At 34.6% G+C, this 22,494-nt stretch overlaps 2 protein-coding genes across 7 annotated transcripts in view; one reads left to right on the forward strand and one right to left on the reverse strand.

Moving 5' to 3' along the window:
* LOC114328159 (UDP-GlcNAc:betaGal beta-1,3-N-acetylglucosaminyltransferase-like protein 1) overlaps window positions 1-19,366 on the forward strand; it is a 37,058-nt gene extending 17,692 nt beyond the window's left edge. Inside the window, exons 8-9 of one of the 6 annotated variants that reach the window (XR_007696746.1) lie at window positions 5,911-15,973; window positions 16,916-19,366. Coding sequence is in view for 1 of the 6 variants with exons in the window: in XM_028276941.2 (XP_028132742.1) it covers window positions 5,911-5,991 (81 nt within the window). In the remaining 5 variants the exon portion in view is untranslated. Of the gene's footprint in view, window positions 1-5,910 lie in introns of all 6 variants that reach the window. The other 5 variants (XR_007696747.1, XR_007696749.1, XR_007696748.1 and 2 more) reach the window with 5 other exon arrangements.
* LOC114328158 (protein KTI12 homolog) lies at window positions 19,337-20,346 on the reverse strand. Its single transcript, XM_028276940.2, has one exon. The coding sequence runs from the start codon at window positions 20,235-20,237 to the stop codon at window positions 19,404-19,406; it is 834 nt and encodes a 277-aa protein (XP_028132741.1). The 5' UTR covers window positions 20,238-20,346; the 3' UTR covers window positions 19,337-19,403.
* Between the last annotated feature and the right edge of the window lie 2,148 nt (window positions 20,347-22,494).

Consider the following 22,494-nt stretch of genomic DNA (forward strand, 5'->3'; position numbering starts at 1 on the left):
TCCCGTAATGTACGTACATAGTACGTCCAGTTTTGGTCCATGGACGTTTGGACGTCCATATGGACGTTATATGGACGTACATCGGACGTTGTGTGCTATATGGGAAATGTGTATTATCACGGACTTACCCTTTTTCCTATCATTTGTGACGCACTGAAAAATGATCATGAAAAGGACAATAGTTGTAATCGCGCGTTATCAAAATGCGCGTTAAGCGCCTGTCATGAAAACGGGGCCTTAGCTCATTCCCCATATTTTCCACGATTTTTTAAAAAAACTCACACTTTCATGTATGATATTTTGTCCAAAAAAATTTGTGGGGATTATTTGCCCGGGATTTTTTGTGGGGATTTTTTGTCCGGGGATTATTTGTCCTAGCTTCCTCGACTACACTTGTTATTTAAAAAAAACTGGAGGGGCAGTAGGGGGTTACATTTGAGGGCATGAATTTTGCATGAAAATTCGTCCCCCTTCCAATACAAATCGACGTGTTTTTTTAAACTGTGAAGAAACTCTTACGTTATTTTCTGAGTTTCTGGGGAAGGGGTGGTCAAATTCTCGTTGGAACACACTATATAGGGTGAGGCAGATAAAGGGCCTATTAGAAATATCTCGAGAACTAAAGACAATTGAATTATGAAAATTGGAATAAGGGGGTTTTGAAGACTGATCTATTTAATGAAAATATTTTCATCTATTTGGTACTTCCGGTTATACCGGAACTTGCTTATAACTTCGTTTTTTTAAATGGGACACCCTGTATATTTTTACATTTTTGAATTCTCCTCGATTTCTTCTTTCTTAAAATATATGGTTTTGTAATAATATACAGGGTAGGTTAAAAGATAATTACGTTTTCTTATTAATTTCGTAGCAATATTCCCACCCTGTAGGATTGTAGTAGTTTGACATAATAAACTCTATTTATGTTCAAATGATTTTTAATATAGTCTACTATTGTTAACAATTATTAGTGTAGCTAAATTTTTAATTTTAGTATACAGGGTGGGTCGAAACTCGGAATGAGTATTTTCTGAGTTTTCTTAAATGGAACACCCTATATTTTAGTATTGTAATGAAATGATATTTCATGGTACTTTTTACTTCTTAAGCATTCCCTATACCTAACTGCTTTAGTTTGTGCTTAATTGTTAATCGCACCAACAATCTTAACTTCGATGGTATTTTGATACCTCAACCACTATTGGCAATTTTAAGTATCAGTATAGATTAATATGTATTTATTTCCAAAAAATTATTTGTGACTGAATATTTTCACGGCCAACCTAATACAATTTCACCTATTTTGTGTTGCAATTAATGTTTGGCTTTAATCACCAATAACTCACAAATTAAAGAAGTTAGGTATAGGGAATGCTTAAGAAATTAAAAAGTACCATAAAATAACATTTCATTACAATACTAAAATACAGGGTGTTCCATTTAAGAAAACTCAGAAAATACTCATTCCGAGTTTCGACCAACCCTGTATATTAAAATGAAAAGTTTAACTATACCAATAACTCTTAACAATAGTAGACTATATTAAAAATCATTTGAACATTAATAGAATTTATTATACCAATCTACTACAATCCTACAGGGTGTTAATGTTGCTACGAAATTAATAAGAAAACGTAATTATCTTTTAACCTACCCTGTATAATATTACAAAACCTTATATTTTAAGAAAGAAGAAATCGAGGAAAATCAAAAAATCTAAAAATATACAGGGTGTCCCATTTAAAAAAACGAAGTTACAATCAACTTCCGGTATAACCGGAAGCAGCAAAGAGAAGAAAATATTTTCATTAAATAGTTCATACCTCAAAACCCCTGTATTCCAATTTGCAAGATTCTCTTAGCTTTGGTTCTCGAGATATTTCTAATAGGCCCTTTATCTGCCTCACCCTGTATAGTATGTCTCTATGTTTCAAACTATTCGTTGAAAAGAAATATCAAATTCAAAATTGTCTGTGTTTGAAATGTACACCACAGCATTCCAGCACAAAAATTAATGCATTTAAAATTGTAATTGCTGTAGAAATAAATTTTATAGTTACATTAGGGACAAACCTCTATTTTAATCCACATGTAATACAGAAATAAGAGTTATAATGCCCATCATAATATTTGATTAAAAAACGTAAAATTAATCTTTGGATTGTATTGCAGTGGCGGCTCGTGGGTAAAAATATCGGTGGGGCACTTTTATTTTGAGCGGCAAATATGAAATTATTAACAATTAAGTTAGTAAAAAGAGTTTTACCATTTTATGCTCAAAAGAGTCAACATAAGAAGGGTCAACAAAAGACTGGAAATATTGGAAACCATCAAGACACGAAATCTGCAATAACTGGGGCATGTTATGCGTAATGAGAGATACAACATACTTCAATTAATTACACAGGGGCAAATCCAGGGCAAGAGTAGTGTCGGAAGAAGAAGAATCTCATGGTTGCGTAACTTGAGGGATTGGTACGGATGCACATCAACCGAACTATTCAGAGCAGCAGCATCTAAGATCAGAATAGCCATGATGATTACGAACCTCCGTAGCGGATATGGCACGTAAAGAAGAAGAAGATGCTCAAAAGCTGCCTTGGATACAATCAAATTAACAATGAGCATAACAATGGATAAAATGAGCATGGAAAAGAATTTGAACTAATTTTGGCATTTTGGGAATCATAACTTTGGCCAATTGACTTATTAGGAGTATTGTTCAAGTTTAAATTATTAAGTTGCTCTCAAATACACTTACTAATTCCCTCTGCATTATGCGAATCAGGTATATAAAATATCCCCCTAATCGTTCAAAGATTTGATTGCCAAGGGTATATCTCAAAATTAAAAATAAAATCATTTGATCTTAAACGGAAGCGTCAGTAGTCTCATCAGCCTCAATTGGCACATAAGGAGCCATTTCTACCTCTTTGCTTATTAATCCACGAGCTATAAATAACATTGAATCCAGCAGTTCGTTTTAAATAATTTTTGAAGTTTCCAAAAAGGTTGTACAGTAGAACCCCGATTATCCGTGCTCCTCGGGACCGGACGTTGGCACGGATAATCCGAACATTTATTTCTTATTGTAATACATATGTACGTATATCCATACATATAGCCCTACCATAAAAAGACAACAGAAAAAATAAATCTTTCATTATGAGTCTCCCTCTCCGCGTATAGAGTTTCCGTCGAGTGATTTACAGTGACGCTATTTTAATAAAACCTCAAAAATGCAATCTAAGTAATAGAAAATCATAGCACGGATAATCCACACACGGATAATCGGGGTTCTACTGTATTATTTTTGGTTACATGTTTTTGCAATAAGTGTTAACTTCTCCTATTAAAAGGTAACTAGTACACTTTAGAAGACCAAAAATAATCATTTTTTTTTCAAGAATTTTTTTCTCAGAACCTTTATTAAAAATGAACATAAAACTTTTTACGTATTAATATCTAACTCTTAAAGAGTACAAAAAATATATCTTTTTTCATTTATGCACTTACACTAATATTGTAGAGGGCGCAAAAGTCGAGGCCTCGAAAAATGATGGCGGACAGTTAATCTCAGGATTGGGATATCTGAAACAAAAAAATCGTACTGCATTTGAAAAAGAAAGGTTCCTTACGTGACAATTTACCACAATTTGACCAAAAAATAAACAATAAATATTTTTTAACCATGAAAAACTGAAGACAAATGGGCGATTTTTTCACAAAAATTTTTCAATGTTCCGTAAAATTTTTTTTTTGCGGAATTTTTCACTAACGGTGGTAAACTGTCACGTAAGAAACTTTCCTTTTTCAAATGCCGTACGATTTTTTTGTTTCAGAGATCCCAATCCTGAGATTAACTATGTCCGCCATCGGAACTACTTTTTTTCGAGGCCTCGACTTTGGCGACCTCTACAATATTAGTGTACGTACATAAATGAAAAAAGATATATTTTTTGTATTCTCTAAGAGTTAGATATGAATATGCAAAAAGTTTTATGTTCATTTTTAATAAAGGTTCTGAGAAATTTTTTTTTGAAAAAATGCTTATTTTTGGTCTTCTAAAGTGTGCTAGTACCTTTTGATAAGACCCCGAAATAAAATAATATTGTAGAGGGCGCAAAAGTCGAGGCCTCGAAAAATTATGGCGGACAGTTAATCTCAGGATTGGGATATCTGAAACAAAAAAATCGTACTGCATTTGAAAAAGAAAGGTTCCTTACGTGACAATTTACCACAATTTGACCAAAAAATAAACAATAAATATTTTTTAACCATGAAAAACTGAAGACAAATGGGCGATTTTTTCACAAAAATTTTTCAATGTTCCGTAAATCTTTTTTTGCGGAATTTTTCACTAACGGTGGTAAATTGTCACGTAAGAAACTTTCCTTTTTCAAATGCCGTACGATTTTTTTGTTTCAGAGCTCCCAATCCTGAGATTAACTGTCCGCCATCGGAACTACGTTTTTTTGAGGCCTCGACTTTGGCGACCTCTACAATATTAGTGTACGTACATAAATGAAAAAAGATATATTTTTTGTATTCTCTAAGAGTTAGATATGAATATGCAAGAAGTTTTATGTTCATTTTTAATAAAGGTTCTGAGAAAATCTTTTTTAAAAAAATGCTTATTTTTGGTCTTTCATCGTGACCTCTTAGAGCTAATTCAAACGCTCCGCAAAATTTAATGCAGTCGATTATTCTATTTAATACGTATCTGTTTTGGCCACTATCTCGTTATGTTCCTTTATTGATCTTCTAAAAGCCGAGTCTAACTGTGATTTAATATTTATTGACCCTAATAATTGGTATTCAACGCAATAGTGGAATATGTTTGGAGCCTTGGGGCTAACGCTGTTTTTTAATTTTCTCTGAGATATGTTTTATCATTTACCCCGGATAGTCCAAGCTTCGTCCACTTGTGGTGAAAACAATAAACACTTAAAACAATAGAAGCGATATAATTAATCTGCTAACAAATAATGTTTCTTATTGCATTTTCGATTAAAAGTTCTATTACCACTTTGTCCCGCCTGAATTATGTCCAATTTTGGTCTAGAGTCTAGAAGGTCCTAATTGTTTTGTATTTAAAAAAAGTCCAAAATACTTTTGTCTTAATAAAGCGTACCTACACTATTAATATTTGTTGCCATATCGAATTATCGGATATTAACAATAATGAGTTCAGAATTATTAAGAATTGTAAACTAACAGGCCGAAAACTAAGCTCGGGCTGTGTCCGGAGTTGGTCCGGAGTGAAGTATACTGATGCGATACCGATTGCTAAGGCAAATACCGTAACGTTGCCAGTTACTACCTGAATCTGAGAATATTTCTTTTTTAGCACACGGCAAGTCATCATCTACCGCCCGATATTTTTCTAACTTGACAACAGTGCCCGCGGTCGCTCGAAAAAGAGCCCATCATCGGGTGCGGGCATTGATTAAAAACTACACTGTGTAGTTGTTTTTAATCAATGGTGCGGGTAAACACTGTTAAATTATGTAGGTATTTGTATACTTTTTGCAGCATCTCGTCGCATCGACTGAATATTTATTAGCTTTTTAAATAAAGAAAGATTCATTCAAAATAAATTGTATGAGATATGTACTACATTAAGTGAGCTAGCGGGAGGGCAGTGCCCCTAGCGCCTCCCTGCCAGAGCCGCCCTTGTTGTATTGGATGTGAAAACTACAACTATGAGTATAGATATAAACGGAAGAGTGATATTACCAACTTTTTCATACTTAACACGTTGACGGACAGTGCGTCAAATGTATAAGCAAGTGTTGTGACACTATATGTATTTTGGAGAGTAGAATAGAAATTAGACGTCTATAGACGTTCTGTCCGTCAACGTGTTAATATGTATTAAAAATATTTAAAATTTTAATCTTTTAGGATATGACTGGTGGAGTTTTTGAAGACAATTTGCAGTCTTTAAATCTGCAAGAAGGTCTAGAATATGTAATATTCAGTTAGACCAAAAATAAGGTAGTATCATTGATGCAGTTCTGTAAATAATGAAATATCTATTTTTTTTCAAATGATTTCTTTCTTTATTAATGTTGGTTTGCTAAACTCAGACACAACTGGCTAGTGATTTTAGTAAGTAGTTTTACCATTTTGGTAAAATTGCCAAAAAAATAATTATTAAGTAGTTAGTAATTTTGCCAATTTTGGCAAAATTGGCCAAAAACAATAAAATTACCTACTAAGATCACTAGTCAGTTATGTCTGAGTTTAGCAAACCGACTATATGTTTTCTTGTTATTTTTGAAGTGAAAACTTCTTTAGGGACGTTATGCGATTTTTGGATAGGGGAAAAAGCATTGAATTCGCGACCGTCATCGATTTTTTGGATAGGGGAAAAGCATTGAATTTGCGACCGTCATCACGACCGTCATCGCTTATGCTATATATTATTTGTAGGTATATATAAATTGTATCATCATCATAGTCATTAACATCTTAGTAGATGTGTTGTGGTTCATAATTGGGCTTCAGCAGCTCGGACAGTTTGATTGATAATATTTCTCCACTGGTCGCGGTCATCAGTTACATGTATTGCCTCAGTATACTGTTTGTTGAGAAGCTTTTTAGTAATGTCCGCCCATCGCTGTGGAGATCTTCCGCGTTGGCGTTGAGTCTGAGGCCTTCCTTGGACCACCAACCGCTCCATTTTGTGATCACTCCGATGGATATGACCAAAGAACTTTAAAATTCTAGAGTAAACGGTACTGGAGAGACGCTGATCCGGTTTAATTTCATCCAGAACCGAGACATTTGTACGGCGAGCCGTCCATGGAATTCGAAGCAGGCGTCTCCATGTCCACATTTCAAAGGCGTCTATACGTCGTCTATCTGATTCTTTGACTGTCCATGTCTCGCATGCATAGTAAAATATGGAAAAGACCAGAGTTGAAACGAGTCTCTTTTTGTTTGTCATAGTAATGTGACGATCACGCCAGACCCCGTTTAGTTCACTCATTGCTGCTCTTGCTAGTTGAATGCGTCTTCTAATTTCGGGTTCACAACTGCCTGTGTTGTTAACTAGAGCTCCAAGATATATCATAGATGAGACTACCTCGCATCCCGCAATAGTTTGGGTTTCAGGAAACTGTTGTTGGCGATCAATAACCATGATTTTGGTTTTGTTGTAGTTAACCATGAGTCCAAATTTAGCACTTTCTAAATTGTATAGAAGTATTAAAATTTAAAATAAATGTAAAACCTATTTTAGGATGGGGAAAAAGGATTTATTTCGCGACCGTCATCTCTTCGGCGAAATAAATTTTGTACGTATGTATATTATGTGTATCTATACATAAATTGTATAAAGTATTTAAATTTAAAATAAATGTAAAACCTATTTTTGGATTTTGTTCTGAAGCTATTTCCTTGTGGCATTTTTATGATGGGGAAAAAGGATTTATTTCGCGGCCGTCATCTCTTCGGCGAAATAAATTTTGTACGTATGTATATTGAAGTGAAAACTTCTTTAGGGACCTTGTGCAATTTTTGGATGGGATAAAGTATTAAATTGGCGACCGTCATCGCTTCGGCAAAATAAATTTTTAAAGTGAAAACTTCTTTTGAGGACGTTGTGCACTTTTTAGATGGGGGAAAAGTATTGAATTAGCGACCGTCATCGCTTCGGCGAAATACATTTTTGAAGTGAAAACTTCTTTAGGGACGTTGTGCTCTTTTTGGATGGAAAAAAGTATTAAATTAGCGACCGTCATCGCTTCGATGAAATAAATTTTTGAAGTGAAAACTTCTTGAGTGACGTTGTGCACTTTTTGGATGGGGAAAAATTATTAAATTAGCGACCGTCATCGCTTCTATGAAATAAATTTTTGAAGTGAAAACTTCTTGAGGGACGTTGTGCACTTTTTGGATGAGGGAAAAGTATTGAATTAGGGACCGTCATCGCTTCGACGAAAGAAATATTTGAAGTGAAAAGTTCTTTAGGGACGTTGTGCTCTTTTTGGATGGAAGAAAGTATTAAATTAGCGACTGACATCGCGACCGTCATCGCTTCGACGAAATAAACATTTGAAGTGAAAACTTTTTTTAGGGACGTTGTGCTCTTTTTGGATGTAAAAAAGTATTAAATTAGCGACCGTCATCGCTTCGATGAAATACATTTTTGAAGTGAAAACTTCCTGAGTGAGGTTGTGCACTTTTTGGATGGGGAAAAATTATTAAATTAGCGACCGTCATCGCTTCGACGAAATAAATATTTGAAGTGAAACTTCTTTAGGGACGTTGTGCACTTTTTCGACGGAAAAAAGTATTAAATTAGCAACCCTCATCGCTTCGATGAAATAAATTTTTGAAGTGAAAACTTCTTAAGGGACGTTGTGCATTTTTGGATGGGAAAAAGTATTAAATTAGCGACCGTCATCGCTTCGATGAAATACTTTTTTGGAAGTGAAAACTTCCTGAGTGACGTGCACTTTTTGGATGGGGAAAAATTATTAAATTAGCGACCGTCATCGCTTCGACGAAATAAATATTTGAAGTGAGACTTCTTTAGGAACGTTGTGCACTTTTTCGATGGAAAAAAGTATTAAATTAGCGACCATCATCACTTCGACTAAATAAATATTTGAAGTGAAAACTTCTTTAGGGACGTGCACTTTTTGGATGGGAAAAAGTATTAAATTAGCGACCGTCATCGCTTCGATGAAATACTTTTTTGGACGTGAAAACTTCCTGAGTGACGTTGTGCACTTTTTGGATGGGAGAAAATTATTAAATTAGTGACCGTCATCGCTTCGACGAAATAAATATTTGAAGTGAAACTTCTTTAGGGACGTTGTGCACTTTTTCGATGGAAAAAAGTATTAAATTAACGACCATCATCACTTCGACGAAATAAATATTTGAAATGAAAACTTCTTTAGGGACGATGTGCACTTTTTGGATGGGAAAAAGTATTAAATTAGCGACCGTCATCGCTTCGACGAAATACTTTTTTGGAAGTGAAAACTTCCTGAGTGACGTTGTGCACTTTTTGGATGAAGAAAAATGATTAAATTAGCGACCGTCATCGCTTCGACGAAATAAATATTTGAAGTGAAACTTCTTTAGGGACGTTGTGCACTTATTCGATGGAAAAAAGTATTAAATTAGCGACCCTCATCGCTTCGATGAAATAAATTTTTGAAGTAACGTTTTTTAGGGACGTTGTGCACTCTTTGGATGGGCAAAAATTATTAAATTAGCGACCATCATCACTTCGACGAAATAAATTTTTGAAGTGAAAATTTCTTTAGGGACGTTGTGCACTTTTTTGATGGGGGAAAAGTATTGAATTAGGGACCTTCATCGCTTCGACGAAATAAATATTTGAAGTGAAAACTTCTTTAGGGACCTTGTGCACTTTTTGGATGGGAAAAAGTATTAAATTAGCGACCGTCATCGCTGCGACGAAATAAATATTTGAAGTAAAACATTTCTTGAGGGACTGAGGGACATGTGCACTTTTTGGATGGGAAAAATATTAAATTAGCGACCGTCATCGCTTCGACGAAATAAATTTTTGAAGTGAAAATTTCTTTAGGGACGTTGTGCTCTTTTTGGATGGGGCAAAAGTATTGAATTAGGGAGCGTCATCGCTTCGACGAAATAAATTTTTGAAGTGAAAACTTCTTCAGGGACGTTGTGCACTTTTTGGATGGGAGAAAGTATTAAATTAGGGACCGTCATCGCTTCGATGAAATAAATATTTGAAGTGAAAACTTCTTGAGGGACGTTGTGCATTTTTGGATGGGCAAAAATTATTAAATTAGCGACCATCATCACTTCGACGAAATAAATTTTTGAAGTGAAAATTTCTGTAGGGACGTTGTGCACTTTTTTGATGGGGGAAAAGTATTAAATTAGGGACCTTCATCGCTTCGACGAAATAAATATTTGAAGTGAAAACTTCTTTAGGGACGTTGTGCACTTTTTGGATGGGAAAAAGTATTAAATTAGCGACCGTCATCGCTGCGACGAAATAAACATTTGAAGTAAAACATTTCTTGAGGGACTGAGGGACATAGTGCACTTTTTGGATGGGGAAAATATTAAATTAGCGACCGTCATCGCTTCGACGAAATACATTTTTGAAGTGAAAATTTCTTTAGGGACGTTGTGCTCTTTTTGGATGGGGCAAAAGTATTAAATTAGGGACCGTCATCGCTTCGAGGAAATAAATTTTTGAAGTGAAAACTTCTTCAGGGACGTTGTGCACTTTTTGGATGGGAGAAAGTATTAAATTAGCGACCGTCATCGCTTCGACGAAATAAATATTTGAAGTGAAAATTTCTTGAGGGACGTTGTGCACTTTTTGGATGGGGCAAAAGTATTAAATTAGGGACCGTCATCGCTTCGACGAAATAAATTTTTGAAGTGAAAATTTCTTTAGGGACGTTGTGCTCTTTTTGGATGGGGCAAAAGTATTAAATTAGGGACCGTCATCGCTTCGACGAAATAAATTTTTGAAGTGAAAACTTCTTCAGGGACGTTGTGCACTTTTTGGATGGGAGAAAGTATTAAATTAGCGACCGTCATCGCTTCGATGAAATAAATTTTTGAAGTAACGTTTTTTAGGGACGTTGTGCACTCTTTGGATGGGCAAAAATTATTAAATTAGCGACCATCATCACTTCGACGAAATAAATTTTTGAAGTGAAAATTTCTTTAGGGACGTTGTGCACTTTTTTGATGGGGGAAAAGTATTGAATTAGGGACCTTCATCGCTTCGACGAAATAAATATTTGAAGTGAAAACTTCTTTAGGGACGTTGTGCACTTTTTGGATGGGAAAAAGTATTAAATTAGCGACCATCATCACTTCGACTAAATAAATATTTGAAGTGAAAACTTCTTAAGGGACGTTGTGCATTTTTGGATGGGAAAAAGTATTAAATTAGCGACCGTCATCGCTTCGATGAAATACTTTTTTGGAAGTGAAAACTTCCTGAGTGACGTGCACTTTTTGGATGGGGAAAAATTATTAAATTAGCGACCGTCATCGCTTCGACGAAATAAATATTTGAAGTGAGACTTCTTTAGGAACGTTGTGCACTTTTTCGATGGAAAAAAGTATTAAATTAGCGACCATCATCACTTCGACTAAATAAATATTTGAAGTGAAAACTTCTTTAGGGACGTGCACTTTTTGGATGGGAAAAAGTATTAAATTAGCGACCGTCATCGCTTCGATGAAATACTTTTTTGGACGTGAAAACTTCCTGAGTGACGTTGTGCACTTTTTGGATGGGAGAAAATTATTAAATTAGTGACCGTCATCGCTTCGACGAAATAAATATTTGAAGTGAGACTTCTTTAGGAACGTTGTGCACTTTTTCGATGGAAAAAAGTATTAAATTAGCGACCATCATCACTTCGACTAAATAAATATTTGAAGTGAAAACTTCTTTAGGGACGTGCACTTTTTGGATGGGAAAAAGTATTAAATTAGCGACCGTCATCGCTTCGATGAAATACTTTTTTGGACGTGAAAACTTCCTGAGTGACGTTGTGCACTTTTTGGATGGGAGAAAATTATTAAATTAGTGACCGTCATCGCTTCGACGAAATAAATATTTGAAGTGAAACTTCTTTAGGGACGTTGTGCACTTTTTCGATGGAAAAAAGTATTAAATTAACGACCATCATCACTTCGACGAAATAAATATTTGAAATGAAAACTTCTTTAGGGACGATGTGCACTTTTTGGATGGGAAAAAGTATTAAATTAGCGACCGTCATCGCTTCGACGAAATACTTTTTTGGAAGTGAAAACTTCCTGAGTGACGTTGTGCACTTTTTGGATGAAGAAAAATGATTAAATTAGCGACCGTCATCGCTTCGACGAAATAAATATTTGAAGTGAAACTTCTTTAGGGACGTTGTGCACTTATTCGATGGAAAAAAGTATTAAATTAGCGACCCTCATCGCTTCGATGAAATAAATTTTTGAAGTAACGTTTTTTAGGGACGTTGTACACTCTTTGGATGGGCAAAAATTATTAAATTAGCGACCATCATCACTTCGACGAAATAAATTTTTGAAGTGAAAATTTCTTTAGGGACGTTGTGCACTTTTTTGATGGGGGAAAAGTATTGAATTAGGGACCTTCATCGCTTCGACGAAATAAATATTTGAAGTGAAAACTTCTTTAGGGACCTTGTGCACTTTTTGGATGGGAAAAAGTATTAAATTAGCGACCGTCATCGCTGCGACGAAATAAATATTTGAAGTAAAACATTTCTTGAGGGACTGAGGGACATGTGCACTTTTTGGATGGGAAAAATATTAAATTAGCGACCGTCATCGCTTCGACGAAATAAATTTTTGAAGTGAAAATTTCTTTAGGGACGTTGTGCTCTTTTTGGATGGGGCAAAAGTATTGAATTAGGGAGCGTCATCGCTTCGACGAAATAAATTTTTGAAGTGAAAACTTCTTCAGGGACGTTGTGCACTTTTTGGATGGGAGAAAGTATTAAATTAGGGACCGTCATCGCTTCGATGAAATAAATATTTGAAGTGAAAACTTCTTGAGGGACGTTGTGCATTTTTGGATGGGCAAAAATTATTAAATTAGCGACCATCATCACTTCGACGAAATAAATTTTTGAAGTGAAAATTTCTGTAGGGACGTTGTGCACTTTTTTGATGGGGGAAAAGTATTAAATTAGGGACCTTCATCGCTTCGACGAAATAAATATTTGAAGTGAAAACTTCTTTAGGGACGTTGTGCACTTTTTGGATGGGAAAAAGTATTAAATTAGCGACCGTCATCGCTGCGACGAAATAAACATTTGAAGTAAAACATTTCTTGAGGGACTGAGGGACATAGTGCACTTTTTGGATGGGGAAAATATTAAATTAGCGACCGTCATCGCTTCGACGAAATACATTTTTGAAGTGAAAATTTCTTTAGGGACGTTGTGCTCTTTTTGGATGGGGCAAAAGTATTAAATTAGGGACCGTCATCGCTTCGAGGAAATAAATTTTTGAAGTGAAAACTTCTTCAGGGACGTTGTGCACTTTTTGGATGGGAGAAAGTATTAAATTAGCGACCGTCATCGCTTCGACGAAATAAATATTTGAAGTGAAAATTTCTTGAGGGACGTTGTGCACTTTTTGGATGGGGCAAAAGTATTAAATTAGGGACCGTCATCGCTTCGACGAAATAAATTTTTGAAGTGAAAATTTCTTTAGGGACGTTGTGCTCTTTTTGGATGGGGCAAAAGTATTAAATTAGGGACCGTCATCGCTTCGACGAAATAAATTTTTGAAGTGAAAACTTCTTCAGGGACGTTGTGCACTTTTTGGATGGGAGAAAGTATTAAATTAGCGACCGTCATCGCTTCGATGAAATAAATTTTTGAAGTAACGTTTTTTAGGGACGTTGTGCACTCTTTGGATGGGCAAAAATTATTAAATTAGCGACCATCATCACTTCGACGAAATAAATTTTTGAAGTGAAAATTTCTTTAGGGACGTTGTGCACTTTTTTGATGGGGGAAAAGTATTGAATTAGGGACCTTCATCGCTTCGACGAAATAAATATTTGAAGTGAAAACTTCTTTAGGGACGTTGTGCACTTTTTGGATGGGAAAAAGTATTAAATTAGCGACCATCATCACTTCGACTAAATAAATATTTGAAGTGAAAACTTCTTAAGGGACGTTGTGCATTTTTGGATGGGAAAAAGTATTAAATTAGCGACCGTCATCGCTTCGATGAAATACTTTTTTGGAAGTGAAAACTTCCTGAGTGACGTGCACTTTTTGGATGGGGAAAAATTATTAAATTAGCGACCGTCATCGCTTCGACGAAATAAATATTTGAAGTGAGACTTCTTTAGGAACGTTGTGCACTTTTTCGATGGAAAAAAGTATTAAATTAGCGACCATCATCACTTCGACTAAATAAATATTTGAAGTGAAAACTTCTTAAGGGACGTTGTGCATTTTTGGATGGGAAAAAGTATTAAATTAGCGACCGTCATCGCTTCGATGAAATACTTTTTTGGAAGTGAAAACTTCCTGAGTGACGTGCACTTTTTGGATGGGGAAAAATTATTAAATTAGCGACCGTCATCGCTTCGACGAAATAAATATTTGAAGTGAGACTTCTTTAGGAACGTTGTGCACTTTTTCGATGGAAAAAAGTATTAAATTAGCGACCATCATCACTTCGACTAAATAAATATTTGAAGTGAAAACTTCTTTAGGGACGTGCACTTTTTGGATGGGAAAAAGTATTAAATTAGCGACCGTCATCGCTTCGATGAAATACTTTTTTGGACGTGAAAACTTCCTGAGTGACGTTGTGCACTTTTTGGATGGGAGAAAATTATTAAATTAGTGACCGTCATCGCTTCGACGAAATAAATATTTGAAGTGAAACTTCTTTAGGGACGTTGTGCACTTTTTCGATGGAAAAAAGTATTAAATTAACGACCATCATCACTTCGACGAAATAAATATTTGAAATGAAAACTTCTTTAGGGACGATGTGCACTTTTTGGATGGGAAAAAGTATTAAATTAGCGACCGTCATCGCTTCGATGAAATACTTTTTTGGAAGTGAAAACTTCCTGAGTGACGTTGTGCACTTTTTGGATGAAGAAAAATGATTAAATTAGCGACCGTCATCGCTTCGACGAAATAAATATTTGAAGTGAAACTTCTTTAGGGACGTTGTGCACTTATTCGATGGAAAAAAGTATTAAATTAGCGACCCTCATCGCTTCGATGAAATAAATTTTTGAAGTAACGTTTTTTAGGGACGTTGTGCACTCTTTGGATGGGCAAAAATTATTAAATTAGCGACCATCATCACTTCGACGAAATAAATTTTTGAAGTGAAAATTTCTTTAGGGACGTTGTGCACTTTTTTGATGGGGGAAAAGTATTGAATTAGGGACCTTCATCGCTTCGACGAAATAAATATTTGAAGTGAAAACTTCTTTAGGGACCTTGTGCACTTTTTGGATGGGAAAAAGTATTAAATTAGCGACCGTCATCGCTGCGACGAAATAAATATTTGAAGTAAAACATTTCTTGAGGGACTGAGGGACATGTGCACTTTTTGGATGGGAAAAATATTAAATTAGCGACCGTCATCGCTTCGACGAAATAAATTTTTGAAGTGAAAATTTCTTTAGGGACGTTGTGCTCTTTTTGGATGGGGCAAAAGTATTGAATTAGGGAGCGTCATCGCTTCGACGAAATAAATTTTTGAAGTGAAAACTTCTTCAGGGACGTTGTGCACTTTTTGGATGGGAGAAAGTATTAAATTAGGGACCGTCATCGCTTCGATGAAATAAATATTTGAAGTGAAAACTTCTTGAGGGACGTTGTGCATTTTTGGATGGGCAAAAATTATTAAATTAGCGACCATCATCACTTCGACGAAATAAATTTTTGAAGTGAAAATTTCTGTAGGGACGTTGTGCACTTTTTTGATGGGGGAAAAGTATTAAATTAGGGACCTTCATCGCTTCGACGAAATAAATATTTGAAGTGAAAACTTCTTTAGGGACGTTGTGCACTTTTTGGATGGGAAAAAGTATTAAATTAGCGACCGTCATCGCTGCGACGAAATAAACATTTGAAGTAAAACATTTCTTGAGGGACTGAGGGACATAGTGCACTTTTTGGATGGGGAAAATATTAAATTAGCGACCGTCATCGCTTCGACGAAATACATTTTTGAAGTGAAAATTTCTTTAGGGACGTTGTGCTCTTTTTGGATGGGGCAAAAGTATTAAATTAGGGACCGTCATCGCTTCGAGGAAATAAATTTTTGAAGTGAAAACTTCTTCAGGGACGTTGTGCACTTTTTGGATGGGAGAAAGTATTAAATTAGCGACCGTCATCGCTTCGACGAAATAAATATTTGAAGTGAAAATTTCTTGAGGGACGTTGTGCACTTTTTGGATGGGGCAAAAGTATTAAATTAGGGACCGTCATCGCTTCGACGAAATAAATTTTTGAAGTGAAAATTTCTTTAGGGACGTTGTGCTCTTTTTGGATGGGGCAAAAGTATTAAATTAGGGACCGTCATCGCTTCGACGAAATAAATTTTTGAAGTGAAAACTTCTTCAGGGACGTTGTGCACTTTTTGGATGGGAGAAAGTATTAAATTAGCGACCGTCATCGCTTCGACGAAATACATTTTTGAAGTGAAAATTTCTTTAGGGACGTTGTGCTCTTTTTGGATGGGGCAAAAGTATTAAATTAGGGACCGTCATCGCTTCGACGAAATAAATTTTTGAAGTGAAAACTTCTTCAGGGACGTTGTGCACTTTTTGGATGGGAGAAAGTATTAAATTAGCGACCGTCATCGCTTCGATGAAATAAATTTTTGAAGTAACGTTTTTTAGGGACGTTGTGCACTCTTTGGATGGGCAAAAATTATTAAATTAGCGACCATCATCACTTCGACGAAATAAATTTTTGAAGTGAAAATTTCTTTAGGGACGTTGTGCACTTTTTTGATGGGGGAAAAGTATTGAATTAGGGACCTTCATCGCTTCGACGAAATAAATATTTGAAGTGAAAACTTCTTTAGGGACGTTGTGCACTTTTTGGATGGGAAAAAGTATTAAATTAGCGACCGTCATCGCTGCGACGAAATAAATATTTGAAGTAAAACATTTCTTGAGGGACTGAGGGACATAGTGCACTTTTTGGATGGGGAAAATATTAAATTAGCGACCGTCATCGCTTCGACGAAATACATTTTTGAAGTGAAAATTTCTTTAGGGACGTTGTGCTCTTTTTGGATGGGGCAAAAGTATTAAATTAGGGACCGTCATCGCTTCGACGAAATAAATTTTTGAAGTGAAAACTTCTTCAGGGACGTTGTGCACTTTTTGGATGGGAGAAAGTATTAAATTAGCGACCGTCATCGCTTCGACGAAATAAATATTTGAAGTGAAAATTTCTTGAGGGACGTTGTGCACTTTTTGGATGGGGAAAAAGTATAAAATTAGCGACCGTCATCGCTTCGACGAAATAAATTTTTGAATTGAAAATTTCTTTAGGGACGTTGTGCACTTCTTGGATGGGGAAAAAGTATTGAATTTTCGATCGTCATCACTTCGCTGAAATAAATTTTGTACGTATATAAATTAGGTGTATGTACATACATATACATAAATAGTATAGGGTATACGCATCGCGTATATGATATAGGTATAGGACTTCTTTTTGGATGGGGAAAATGCATTCACCTCGTAATTTATATACTATAAGAAGTTTTCACTTCTGCCGGCACTCCCACGAGTGTCTTCAATTTTTTTATTTTTCTTTACAATTATTATATAAATATATGATATAGACTTTATAGTTTTGACTAGTTGTAAAAAATGTTTTTTATGTGCATATATTACCTAGCTCTATAAGTTGTTTCATATATCGCACTTCCGCTCAAATAGTGTCACAACTCAAAAAAAAAATAAATAAAAACTTGCACCAACAGTTTAATAAAACTACAAAATCTTATCTCAAAAATTCCACGGTACAATTATTTGTCGTTAGGTGACACTAGCGTCATTATGTAATTAACCAAAATCAATGATGTTACATAAACAGTGACACATATCAGCTTGCACAAGGCAGTTGTCCATCTAAGATCTATATAAAGTGCCGTTTGTTGAGTTAAGACAGTATATTATGCCATTGCTTTATTCAAAACAATCTGTGAATGTGCTCAAGAAAAGTGACACCTTTATTTTTTTTTGCAGTATTTTTTGTTTAATTTTGATACTTATATAATTGATTGAATACCTGAATATTCGGGTATTCAATCAACAATTATATTTAAAGTTAGACCAGGATTAAAAAGTGCAGGATTAAAAACTATAACCTGCTAACCAGATAATAATAATGATATTATATTCTGTACTGCTAAAACCACTTTTAATAAAAAATAATGTTTCGTCAATTTTTTGTTATATTCAGCCGTGTGATTAATGACCGAAGTTATCTTTAACATTTGAGTTAAAGTTAAGATAACTCAGGGATAACGTGCCCATAACTATTTTCGTAAATTCGGTGTGATGTATCTGTCACCATTATGAGATAGTTATTTCTTCAACATTAAAAAAGAGAAATAACATTTGACTAACAAAGTTTGAAGTAACAAAGAGAACCTTATGTAGAAATATTACAAGTTGGAGTGAGCGCGAGAGATTGATCGGAACATGCCACAGGCTTGACAGGATGCAGAGATGGTACAATTGTACCAATTTGATACAATTAACAACCAAACTTTTGATACTTAAGTATCTTAAAGTAAAAACCTCCAATTTTGTGATATGAGAAATTTGCTTCAAATAACATTAAACAACGTTTTTTTAAGTCTTTGTACAAAATGTGTTGGTTTAGTACATTTTGTGTCACTATGTCAGTCATTCCAGTGCATTTACAAAAATTTCTCTGGCAACACTGCATATGTTTATAAATTTCAACTTATATTCAACAATTATATCTCGAGTTGAGTTTTGTATGATTTTTAGAATTGTATTACCCTTCTATTCTTAAATTATTAGCTTTTTTTTATTGTTAATTATTATTTTAATCATATTATTACCTAAGGGCTTTTAATTGTTATTTGAAGTCGGTTTTTTTGATATTTTTAATTTTGCACTGCTTTATATTTGATATTAAATTAATAACATGCCGCATAAAGTCCTAGGACAATATGAAGCAGCGTTCTTCATTGAATATTCACTTGATTTATATCTAAAAACAAGTCAAAAGATGATCTAACCTTACAAATCCTTACATAACTACAGAGTTATCTCATAACTTGAGGTTTAACGTCGCGTTATAAAGTGACAGTTGATACATGTTGATATACTGATAACTCAAAAACTGTCAAGAAATAACGCAAGTAGTTAAGTTAAATAATGATAGATCACACCAATTCGAGGATTATAACTTAACTACAGGATAACTTTAAGTTAAAGATAACTTCGGTCATCCATCACACGGCTGATTATCTGTATAGTGTCACATCTCAAAGAAAATTATTCTTTATTAAATATTTTTAGTAGAGCTAAATACTCTATTTTGTAGAGCTTCAAAAATCTTTGTAACCTAACCTATAGTTATTGTTCTAATTTTAATAGTTCTTGAATTAAACCTGGAAAAGTTCTAGCACAAATTTTAAACTGCGTCTTCTCGATACTTTACCTTTTTGACTTATGCCACTGTTTGAGTGGTGGTGAGATATGGATACTTTTATATCTCGATGTTAGGAGAACGTAAAAAAATCAAATTGAGGATGACCATTGAGAGGAAAGTTAAAAAATAAAATTTATATTTACAATAAATATTGTGTATAATTTTCACCTTTATAAACATATTATATTATTTAAGAGTAGTAGTTAAGAACTGAACAAATAATTTAGGTATTCTATCAGGATCAGGTGCATGCATTTTTGAATAAGTGATGTATTGTCGTCTAGAGTTCATTATCTGTTGTATACTCATATTAGATATATCAACTTCTAAATCATCAAATCCAGCCACAGTAACAACACCATTATGTCCATTTTTCTTCTCTTTTACTAACTCGTCTACAATTTTTTTAGTTACTTGATCTAAGTCATATAAAAAGTTAGTAGATTTCAGAGGAGGATTCTGTGTAGACATGTTTGGTTTTGGAGCTTTTTTCTTAAATAAGCTGGCATAAATACTGTCTAAATCCAAATCTTGATTAGGAAAAATAGTGAATAACGGAGCGTCCCATCTGTTGTTACCATTAGGATCTTCGTACCTCATAACAAGGGCATCAAAGGTTTCTCTATTGTATTTTTCAGCTTCATTTGTTCGGTTTTCATTAAACTGCCAAGCCTCTTCTCGATTTATTTCAGTGTGAACTGTACACTGAGTACATTTATTCGCTTTGGTTCCGCAGAAAAGTTCATATCTATATCCTTTTATGTAATTCAAGGCATCCAAAATTACAATATTATTAGCAGACACTAATTTTAATACCTCAGATTTCAAAAGTCCTCTAATATGCTTTTCTTTGTCTTTATCGTCATAGAAGGAGTTCTTTTCAAAACCAGCATTCACAATATGGTCTAATTCACTAATAATATGAACTTCTTTACCTTGTTCTTCAAAGAATTTTCGTAATTCTTGACTTCTTGTAGTTTTACCACTGCTTGGAACACCTGTAATTACTATTAAAGGCATTTTTTTCTTATTCTAATTTATAAACTAAAAATTACAAACAAACATTGTGGTTAATTAATTCTTCTTTTTTACGTCTCTTCCTCTTCGAACTTCGAATTTGACATCGTTGAAGAAGAAGCGACAGATTATGAAGAAAGGAGTGGGAAGGACAAATGTCATAGGCGTAGAGTTTTTTTGATGCAGGGATTAAAAAGGTGAACCAACATTAGGGTGGTTCGAAAATTTTTTTTTTTATTGTGCGCAAAACTTGCCATTGGTATACACTTGAAAAAAGCACTAATTATTATTTTTTTATTAATTTGTCTTCCGGTCGCGCAATGCCATCGAAGTTAGCAAAAATTGTGAAAAACCTTAATTTTTCATATATTTTTTTAACAGGCCAGATGGTTTTAATTGCGTTCCTATACCATGAATTAACTACTAAAAGCATGTAAAATCAATATAAATGCACTTATTATACATTTGTTTCATATCTTCCGGTCGCGCAACATAATACAAAATGAGTAAAATTAGTAGTTTTTGCAAAATTTCAAAGTTTGACTGTTTGGTAAAATTTAATCATACGACTTTTAGAGATGGTATAGTTTAATTTAATTACAATAATATATTTAAAATCCAAGCATATAAGATAAATTTTGATATTCAAGTGGAATTCGGTCTCGCTGCTTCGTCAAAAACAGCAGACTTTCGAGAGACGAGGCGAAAGTGAAGAATGCCAGCTAAGCGCGCGCTGCCACAAATAAAGTTACATGTGGGAATACCTCTACAATGTAGTATTTGTCTTCTCCATTACAACGAACTGCCATTTCACCACCACCAATAGGATATTCCGGACCAATTGGAAAGGCCCTACCTGATTGTGAAAGACTACCGCACTTATTGATTTTAATCCTATTGATTGTGAGATTCCAAAAGTTGACAAGCTTATTCTTAGCAAGCACCAATAATTGTACTTGCTTGAGATATCAGAAGTCATCAAGTCAGGACATTGTCCAGAAGACTTTGTAGTGGGTACGTGATCCTATCCCAACCTCACATTCAAGATGGCTTACTACTGCAAATCGAGTTTTGCGTTTCTACATCAGTGTGTCCAACCCTTCTGAAAATCTGAGAGAGATTGTCACATTCATTCTCAATATGCCTATGTGGTTTGCCACAAAAATAAACCACAAATTCACAGACGGGCCTAGACATGATTACAAAATAATTGAATATTCAAGGTACTTACCAGAAGAGCTTCTTCAAGTTGTTGATCCCGTTTGACAACGGAATGCTTACTTTTCCCATCCCGAAAATTTACTTTTGGCTATGGTAACTGATGACAGAAACCATATCCGATAGCTGGGCTTTAGGCGTATCATGAAGGCCGCGTCTCACCATCAAATAATTTGAGCAAACTTGACGTACTTGAGGAAGTACGTCAAAGTGACGTCATAATTGCAGTTTTTTTTAAATTCCAAAAATCTGTGCTCTCACTATCAGTCTAGTTTGATCAAATTTTTTGTATTGAGTTGTCTAACTTGTTTGTACTTTATTTAGAATTAAAATTTTTCATTATTATCCACAATGAACACTCAGGATGTGACGTCACTAACTGTCACTTTCAGTTTGCTCAAACCAGTTTGATCAAATTATTTGATCGTGGGACGCGGCCTTTAACCCTTAAATGCATGATTTTTTTTATTGATGTCAAATATCAAAAAAAGCTTTTAGGAGAAGCTTAGAAATGATGAAAAAATAATAAAAAAAATTAAGTTTAATTTTAAACACTTTGTTTTTGACAATAACATGTTTGTTGCCAAAATGCTACATTGTGCATACAAGGTCAAGTTAGGATATAAAATCTGCATTGTTACTTTACATGAAAATTATAAAAACAATTATTATTTTTATTGAAACACAGTGCCACACCACATTTCTGACATTTTGTATGTGTAAACCCTTTACAATTGGGATATTTATACCGTTGTTTGTTATCTTCTATAGTCGGCCAGTGTCCATATTGGTCCCTACTAATATCTTTGGGGGGAATGTACTGAGCTAGTCCTCTCTTTTTCTTGTCTTAGATGTCAGCTTCCAATGTACTTGGTCTCCCTCTTTTTGCAGTGGCTGTGCTCATTTTGCACAGACACTCTGCAAGTTCTCTGCGAAAAGCTGCTTGTGTTAAAAGCTTTGCCTTGGGTTCTTAGCAACCGTCGCTCTTTTATAGAGTATCCAGTATTGGCAACTGTTTTTCTCGCAGTCTTATCAAAGCGTT

This window comes from Diabrotica virgifera, chromosome 3 (genome assembly GCF_917563875.1).
Source record: "Diabrotica virgifera virgifera chromosome 3, PGI_DIABVI_V3a".
In the NCBI taxonomy this organism is placed as follows: domain Eukaryota; kingdom Metazoa; phylum Arthropoda; class Insecta; order Coleoptera; family Chrysomelidae; genus Diabrotica; species Diabrotica virgifera.